At 44.6% G+C, this 9361-nt stretch overlaps 1 protein-coding gene across 8 annotated transcripts in view; it reads right to left on the bottom strand.

Annotated features, from left to right (window-relative positions):
* PRRC2B (proline rich coiled-coil 2B) overlaps positions 1-9361 on the bottom strand; it is a 69809-nt gene that overhangs the window by 4930 nt on the left and 55518 nt on the right. For 5 of the 8 annotated variants that reach the window (XM_073314717.2, XM_073314718.2, XM_073314721.2 and 2 more), the window contains 8 exons: positions 9005-9109; positions 8298-8490; positions 7553-7650; positions 6700-6827; positions 4838-5078; positions 2733-2909; positions 1918-2009; positions 1177-1258 (listed from right to left, as the gene is read on the bottom strand). In XM_073314717.2, coding sequence (XP_073170818.1) covers positions 1177-1258; positions 1918-2009; positions 2733-2909; positions 4838-5078; positions 6700-6827; positions 7553-7650; positions 8298-8490; positions 9005-9109 — 1116 coding nt within the window. Of the gene's footprint in view, positions 1-1175; positions 1259-1917; positions 2010-2732; positions 2910-3304; positions 3435-4837; positions 5079-6699; positions 6828-7552; positions 7651-8297; positions 8491-9004; positions 9110-9361 lie in introns of those variants that run through there. The other 3 variants (XM_073314719.2, XM_073314720.2, XM_073314722.2) reach the window with 3 other exon arrangements.

Genomic DNA, 9361 nt, shown 5'->3' with positions numbered 1-9361 from the left:
TAAAAGCAGGCAGCAATTTTAACACCAGCTTCCCTAAAGTGAGGTCTAGCAACCTGCAGAAGGTTTCTTAGGCTACCGCTTTGCCACAGATTGCTCAATTACTCTCCCCTCTCATTTCTGATTACCCCTTCATGGATACATAGGGATACTTGTGTGGCCCAGCAATATTGCTAAAACCTGTCAAGCATGTGAATTTGTTGGCTGTGTGTTGAAGCTGGTATCTCCCCTACAAGACTAAGATAGTCACCCAAATGTGCTCCAAAATTCTAGTATTCCCTGTTTTTGACGCACTTTGCTCTTCTAAAGCACTTCACATGTAAGTATCCCAAAATGCTTTGCAATCATGAGCTATTTTAGCTTCAACATCATTTCCCCTCCCCAATTTTTACAGACAGGGAAAACAAAAAGACACTGACTTCCCCAAGGTCACACGGCAAGTCTGTGGCAGGCCTGGGAACAGTATCCGCATCTCCCCGTTATGTGCCATCCTCAACTTTTAGTGAGAAACCTCCTGGCTACACCAAGGTAACTTCTCACCTGCTTTCCCTAGGGAGTTTTCAGTAATTTGGTCTCGTGTGGGTAGATAAAGACCAAGAAATAGACAGGGTAATATATTTTATTTCTGATATGCCCTTATCTCCCACTAGAGTGCTCAATAATAATATAATAAATGTATAATAAATAAAACCAAGTCAGAAGGACAGTAACAATTAAGGATCCAACATTACCGTAACAGTACACACTTATGAGAAAACTGATGCATAGATAAGAAGTGGGGACAGGCTGGAGTGGGGCAGATTACTTAGAACTGCAAGGTCACCTAGCAAATGGGGTTCTGGTCAATGACTCAGGGTTCCTAGTTGCTGTGGTTAGTCAAATAAAAATACCAAACAGCATAAACGCAGGGAAAGCCCTTGAACAGAATCATGTTAAGGAAAAATCAGACAGTGTTGCTAATGGGAACACCATAGATATCTAAATAAAGAGCACACGCACGCAAACACACACACACAAAGGGATGTCAAGGGGAAGCAAATTCCACATCCTAGCACTGCCAACAGCACAGACATGGTTGCCTGCCAGCTCAAAACACAATGATAGGATCTCTATGAATCGGGCAGCATGCAAGAGCAGATACTCTCAGGACAAGACTCAAAAGATATTAACATACTCTACCTGTTGTACATAGTGTCCCTGCACGGAACCCATGTTGACTGCTGGTCCAGATGGCTTCCCACTGGGGCTGGCAGAGCTAGGCCTAGAAATCAAAGGGATGAGAGCATACATGGAGCATTACCAATGGAACAGGAACACGGTCAGTGTGAAAGCAAGGTCCCTTCAGAGTACGCAAGAAGCAGGGCCAGTTGTGCATTAGAACATCCTTATATGGCCAGTTGAGCTCTTAAAAATGCCAACCCAAGTGAAAGCACATTCACTAGATGGGGAAGAAAATGCAACTAAGAGTCAAGGAGGCTCAGAATCTGAGGTTTTAGAGTTTCTGGACATTAGTCCCTCAGCTCCTTGGGCTTGTGAGGACAAAACTAGAATCCTGACATTTATTCCACATCCCAGCATTTCCACTTCGGCAAGGAGCACCAATTTAATTCCATTAGAATCTCAAGGCTCTGATGCAATCCCAGTAACTTTCTGCATTTCGCCGAAGTGCCACAGAGCTAATTAGGGTGGTTTGTGGGGATTTTTCCCCCCAAACAACAAAGCTGTCCCAATGACACTTTTACATCAGTATCTGGACTAACGTAGATTCTACATTTGAAGAACATCAGTAGATCCTGCAGAAGAAAGCATGATACAAACACCATTTCTCTGCAAGTGCTAAGTACTATACCCTGTCCCATTCAACACTTTTCAACCAAGACGTCATTCGGGAGCTATTGGGCTACGCTCTGGATCCTTTACCTGTAAGTATGTGGTGATGGTACAGATCCTCCGGAGGACATGTTCTGTTTACCATCTGTGAAGTGAAACCCTTTCATTTCCATTTGGGAGGACTGAGAAGGGAAATGAGTTAGAAAATATCTTCTGTATATCCAAAGATCTCAAAGCACTTCACAAACACTTCAGTCAATCTTTAGCCTTGCCCCCACCCCCTATGAAGCAGATATCATTATTCCCATTTTACAGATGGGGAAATTGAGGCACTCGGGCAAGATGATTTGCCCCAATTTGAGGCACAATCAGGAAGAGAACACAAAGGCCTGACTTCTAGCCACCCATGCTCTCTCCACTAGAAAACACTCCTTATATAAGGCTACATCTAACCAGCCACAACATTGACACGTCCACTCAGATGGAGACATTTTACAACTGTGTTGCACTTTATGAACTGTGTTCCAGGTGTGTGTGCGGTTAACCACCCATCTGATCTCTAAGAAAACTTGGAGTTTACATTTAATTTAAATGTAAATTCCAAACTGGATCCAGATAGGATTCTGATTCCTGGAAGTGGAATCATAAACAGCAGAAGAACTGGAGAGACTGCTGGCTTGGGCTTTGGAGACAGGAGGAATAGCGCCCCTTTGCTTCCACTCCAATCACTGGTTTGGAAGATAAGGACCCAGTAAGCAAGCATTACTCCCCATTAATGACAAACTGTATCCCCACAAGAGGTTCCCCCTGCCCTTTTTTTTTTTTTTTAAACTATGGAGGGACCAAACCCAAATGCAAGACTCCTTAAAGAATGCCAAGGTGTTCATGCAGTACATAGCCCTTACCTCCCTGCTGGTAGTGAGGACAGAAGGCTGAGATCCAGGTGGAAGAATCCTGCGGGGAGCTCCTACAGACAGATTCTGCCCCTGAGGAAGCTGGATGGACTGTGGTAAAATCAGTGGCTGCTGGCCAGAACCATACCGGGGCAGAGGAAGCTGGGACCCAGGCATAGGCATTGTTAGCTGCATGATAATTTACATGTGATTACTTAATGGAAATAACAATGGTCCGTCTCAACATGTTCCCTACTAATACCTTAAAAGCACAGCATTTTATGCTTAAAAGCATACCTAAAAGAAACATCTTAAACCTGACACACTGCTATAGAACAAATGCAGATGTGAACATTAAAGAGGGACTTTCATCCTGAAAATCATTTTAAGATAGAGTTGCCAGACCCTGTAACCACACCATCTGTTCTTTTAATAAAGTGCTGTTCTAGCAAGACTGTGCTCAGACACAGGGCTTTCCTGATCGCCTGGAGCCTTCATCGGTTCTTCTTCAGTCTTCCTCGTGGTCACTGCATGGCAAGCCCTCTGAGTGGTGATGGCAGCCACAATGGCGTCAGACAGCTCACCTTTTGTTTTCAGCTCGATGTCCACATCTAAAAATCTGCTATACTCCTCTGCTGGTGTGATTTCAGGGACTGGAACATCAGGAAGGTTCACACTGGCCTCAGCTTTACGTTCCATGACAGGCTTCAATCCCTTCTTGAAACAATTGATGATGGTGGTGGTTAAAAGTGATTAAAAAAATTAACTCAGGACTCAATGGCTATTAAAAAAGACCAAATTTTCAAAAGGGCTCGTAAAACATGGAGGGAGGACAAGAGGCAAGAAGAGGCTACCATTTACAAACTCAGGCACAGTTCACATACATTGCCATGATCCTTAGCAAGCCGTGCTGCCCTTTTTTTTTTTTTTTTTAAAATGAAGTGGATGCCCATACTTATCATGCTGTCCAAGAAACCTATTCACTTTGCATGTGGCTTTTCCTTCTGTTCCTTGCCACTTTTGCTAGTTATCAGAGATCTTTAAAACAAGACTTCTCTCCCTCGCAGCCTCTCATTCCCTCTTACTCGATCAGGTAGTTCGCATAATTGCTGGATTTGGGACTTCCCATGACACCACATTGTAATGACAGAGGATTACAGCTTCATTACATGATCCAGGAAGGAAAGACCAGGTAACAAGGGATAAAGCACTTCTTCAAATACTTAGTTGGCCAGTAACCTCTTCATTTTCCCCAGCTAAGTTACTTTCTGTAATTAACAATCCTTGTTCTTGAGTCTGCCTCAGCATGAAAGTCCCTCTTTAAGATAAAAAGATTAGGAATATTCTGGTTTTTATTGTATTTCTTAAACATTTACTGTATTGCGCAATATAAGCAAAGTTTACAGCCAACTACAGTACTTCTCCACTGAAGCAACTCAATAGTTGTGCTCAGTATCCACATAAACACAGCTGCCCTGACAGTAGGATTTATTGTGCCTTTCTGAACTATATTTAATAAAGAAAAAAGCAAGAGGATGACATGAAAACACAGTGAAACTTCTATTAAGATACCACCCAACAGACTAGCCGAAATTGTTAATTAGGCCAAAACACTCAATTAGTTGAAATAAAAAGAGATGGGTCTTTAATTAAAGGTCAAACAAAATTACCCTGAAAACACTGATGATTTTAAAATGGTTACTACTAAAGATACGGGGAGGTGTTGGCCTACTGAAGCTGGGGCTCTTAGGGCAGCTATCACTGCAGTGTCATGGCCTCAGATCCCAAAAGCACAGTAAGAGCTTTAAGAAAACGCAAAGCAGCTATCACATCAGTAGTGGACACACAAATCACAGGCCTTTGCCATCAGCAGAAAGAGGATACTTAATTTCACTAAGTTAACCATTGTGAGTTTTGAACAGAGGTACACGTAACAAGTAAAGCACCTCAAAGTCTGTTGTGCTGTACTTCTAACATCACTATTGTCTCGTTATGAAGGGCTTACTGATGAAAGTATATGGTGCACCACAAACAGCAACTAAGACCCAGTCTCAGAAACTGCATTTCTGTGAACACATGCAAAAAAACAGGGGGGTCATGCTAGTTTTGTTCCTAACCTGTGTAAGTTGGGAGTCCATCATCTGTGAGGCTCCCATACTGGCTGCTTGGTTTATCTGGCCTTCATAAACCAGTGTCTGGCTTCCACTCATTGGCTGATAAGGGGACCCAGATTGTGTTTTTACCATCTCCAAGGGCTGCATGCCTGGGAAGGCAGAATATGGGGGCTTCAGAGCAGCACCTCCCGTCAGGACCATGGTACTGGGCTGGGACAGACTGGGGTGCATGTACACCGGAGACCTAAAGAAGAGAAACAGGTTAATGCACAATGATAAAGCCTATTAGAGACTGCATACAACTGCATTTGGCTGCTGGGTTGCAAACGGCATTCTAAAAGGTAATCTCTACTACAAAGATCAACTAGGGAATAAAAACCTGTAGTTCCACGTTTTTTTCAGCTCTAGAATTTAATTTTGTACAGCTCCTTTCATACAAATCCTAAAGCTTTCAGGGCTAAGTCCCCATCTCACTGAAGTCAATAGGAGTTTTGTCACTGACTTCAATGGAATCAATATTTCTCTCTTTACGAAGTTCAGTCATATAGTGGCAGTGAAGTGACTGTAGTGGTAAGTAGCTCAAACCACCCCGGATGGTAAAAACTGTTTCACTGAATGTATCCTAGGGTACTGGAGTGATCTCCATCAGCAGGGGAGAACCAAAGCTTCTTGGCCAAAAGTTCACCTTTCAGCAGATCAGTTTCTTTTATCTAAAGGTCAGGCCAAGGGCACCAAATGAAGACCAGTATGCAGCCACCATCCCTGCATCCCTCTGCCAAATGCACCTTCTTGTAACATGCCTGCTTTCCCAAACCTGGGACTTTTCTTAGCATAGGCTGGCAATCAAATGCATTGTGCAAGTGTTCTGTGGGATCGGACAAACATCCATGGGAACTGCAGGAATCCTGCATTATCTCAGTCACCCACACTGGGAAGTCCCTTCAAAATTATGAGCCAGCACCATGGTGCTTGTCCCTCACCAGGAGCAGTGTGAAATCAACTAGAATTGACCAATTCTAGTTAATTTATCCACAGATGGTGTCTTGGAAAGGCCACTGTGCTGCAGTGCGGCAGAAAGGTAAAGAGAGAGCTACTTGTAACATGACTAGTAGACAGAAAAACCCTGAAAATGTTGAAGTCTTCATCCCCACATTTGCATGAGTATTTTTGGGGGGGAGAGGTGTGCGATTTCCCACCCAAACAGTGTAAATCAAAGCACTGTGTTAGGGCCCAGAACTGTAGAAATGCTTGTGGTAAGGGAGGATCCAGGTCGCCAGGGACACATCTACACTGCATTTTAAAACCCATGGCAGTGAGCCTCAGAGCCTGGGTCTACAGACTCAGGCTCACACTCCAGTGCTAAAAACAGCTGAGCAGATATTCGGACTCGGGCCAGGGTTCGGGGTCTGAAACCCAATCCCCTGTTCAGGCTTCAGAGTCTGAGCCCAAATGTCTCCACAGCTGTTTATAACACTGTAGTGTGAGCTCCATGAGCTCAAGTCTGTAGTCTCGAGACTGACTGCCAGGGGTTTTAAAACACCGAGTGGACATACCTCACAAGTTCACAATAGTTTGGCAAGAGTGAAAGTGATTCACACAGGATTTGGCTGGCTTTAACATTACCATATGAATATATGAATCATTCTCCTATTTACACAAGAACCCTTCTCTCTACATCTGATGGAGGAGAAGAGACAGTACTGTGCAAACGCTTATGGGTGTGGGCAGGAAGGGGATGGAAAGTTGCAAAAGTAGGACATTAGCAAGAGGGGAAAAGGAGGGTGAAAGAACATCCCTGCAGATGTACTTTGCAGATCAAAACATGAGAGCTCTGGCGATGGGGAAACAAACCCAGGAACTGTTACCTGAAGGGTTGTATGGAGCTGTAGATCTCTTGGGACTGGGAGACAGGCAGGCCTCCTCTCAGCCCAAGCTGAGCTTGGGCCTGTAAAGATGTGTGAAGGGAAATCGGAATCTGCTGAGCAGCAGCAGCCTGCAGGGGAAATGAAGGTGATTGAAAGGCACGAAGGCGGTCAGAAACTCTCCTGTGGGGTTAAAAGACCATCTGTTTCTTCATCTAGTTGCTCCACCAAAAAGTTATCCAAGCTGCAACTCCACCCAAATGCCCCCAGTGTCATTTCTCTGGCCAGTACATGACTGAATAGAAAGTGAATGATGGCTCAGAGAGAGAGAATAGGAATTTAATGCTCAAAAAAGGATCAGACTGACTCCCTTAGGGGACTGAAGCTCTGTATATAGAACAGGCCCATCACGTCAGTGATTTTCCTATCTCTCATGGGGCTCTGAAGGGATTCTTCAGAGCTCCCAGTTAGTACTGACCAGTTGGTGGTTTTGGGGACAGACACTCGTCCATAGGGAACTGGTCTGAGGTTCAAACTGGTTTTCATGTTCTGCTAAGAATAGTGCTGGGAAATTTACACTCTGTCACTCAAAGGCAAGTTTTACAGAGCTCACCCCTCTTAAACCCAGTCAAAAGATACTGGTGCAAAAACTGGTATTTCCCCTCTCCGATCAGCCTGCTCCCCTGTTAGTCGCCTGTAGTACCCACTGGGGAGTAGCTTTCATAGACTTTGAATGGAGCCACAATCTAGGTCCCCTTGGCTGGAAGTAAGTTGGCTCACTACAAGAGGAAAGAATAAATGGGAAACTCTGAGAACCCCCCCATCCAGAAAATAATTAACTGCCTTGATCCTTTACCTGTTGGTAGCTCTGCTGCTGAGGTATCGTCTGAGGGACCAGGCGTGGCTGACTCGCAAACACATGGCCATCCAGATACAGGGGTGGGATGTGGTTACCTAGAATTTGAAATAAAAGGGAAGGAAGAATGTGACAAGCTAACCTTATTCACTTCAGCAAAAGCAGATCCCAGGGGTACAGTCAATGGGCACAATACAATGGATAGAAATCTATAGACCTACCAAGGCCACTCATCAGTATCTTAGCAAGCAATTGGCTCAACAGTGCTACACAGATTTATTATGCCAGCATTGCAAAATAGGAAAATTACCAGACTATACACAAAATCTACTTGCCTGTCCTTCACCTTAGTGACAAGGTTTTACTCATCAGCCACTTATCCTGAGTATTACTTTTCCAAGGTAGGTATTATGGGCTGTTAAATGATCACCCATCCTTCTCCAGTGTATTTTAATGCCACCTGCAGAAAGGTTGGCAGTTCAGGAATAGGTGAGCTGAGCTACAAACTATTAAGTGCCAAGGTGGTCAGCTTGGATTGCCCTGTTGCCATCAGATCTTTGGAGCTAGAACAAGAATATAAGAATGGCCAGACTGGGTCAGACCAAAGGTCCGTCTAAGCCCAGTATTTGGTTTCCCAACAATGGCCAATGCCAGGTGCCCCAGAGGGAACAAACGGAACAGGTAATCATCAAGTGATCCATTCCACATCACTCATTCCCAGCTTCTGGCAAACAGAGGCAGGTACCTGGAATAGATGCAGAAGGTGCTACGGATGCCACAGGCATAGGAGGCATAGAAACACCGCCAAAAGAGCTGTAGCTGACACCACTGGAAGCGCCGACACTGGAAGGAGGCTGGATGCCTGAGCCAGCACCTCCTGGAGAGTTCTGTTCTGGTAAACTAGGGGAATTCTCCCAAGCCTTCCGTGCAGACTCCATCTATAGAAGTGAGCAGAGAAAGCAATTACTACAGGCAATTTCAACAGAAGCAAATGATAATGGGATAGGGAGCCACTCACCTGTAGAGGCTGGTAGTCACTAAAAACTATTACCACCTAATGGCTGTTGAATAAGTGCCCACTTCACAAAAAACCCACTGCAGTTGGCACTAGTTGGCCCCTTTGCTGGGAGGCACAGCAGACTGCCCAGGATCAAAGAGGCCAGGAATACTGAATTGTTCTCTTGCACTGGGCAGGGTTGAGGTGGAGAAGTTTGCTCTACCCATTCGATGGCTGGAGAAGATGTCAGTATCAAGGGCCTCAAAATGGCATCCTCTCCCCTCTGCTGAATTCACATATGTACACACACTGTTTTTAAAGGGGCCAATTACAGACTTTGCAACTGACCAGTGAAACATCTGGACTGTTGTGAAGGTTCTCTCTCTCTTTACTACTGTGGCCAAAGACGGTTGTACTTTCAAAGTGAACACAAGCACAGCTAATGCCTTGATTACCTTAAGAGTGAGGTCTGCAGTGGGGAAAGACATTGGGTTCAGGCCGATGCATCGCTGGAGATGGTGATCTCTTCGCAGAATGGGAATGGACTGCGTTAACCCTGCCTGAAAGGAGATTTATAAAATGCTGAACACTAAGAATGTCTGTAACAACACAGGAATTTAGGAAGGCAACAAGTCAAATGGAACCTCAGCAAGAAGATCTAAGTAACCGCAGCACAAACTGTTTTGTGGTTTCTCAGCTTGTTAAATGGACTATGGAGTTGCCTCAACATTGTAAAAATGTATAGCTGGCTTAACCATAAACACAACAGATATGCTGGGACAAATGCAACCTGGGTGTAAGCAGGCGTAACT

The sequence above is a fragment of the Lepidochelys kempii genome, chromosome 16 (genome assembly GCF_965140285.1).
Source record: "Lepidochelys kempii isolate rLepKem1 chromosome 16, rLepKem1.hap1, whole genome shotgun sequence".
In the NCBI taxonomy this organism is placed as follows: Eukaryota; Metazoa; Chordata; order Testudines; family Cheloniidae; genus Lepidochelys; species Lepidochelys kempii.
This window is presented reverse-complemented; position numbering and strand designations above follow the sequence as displayed.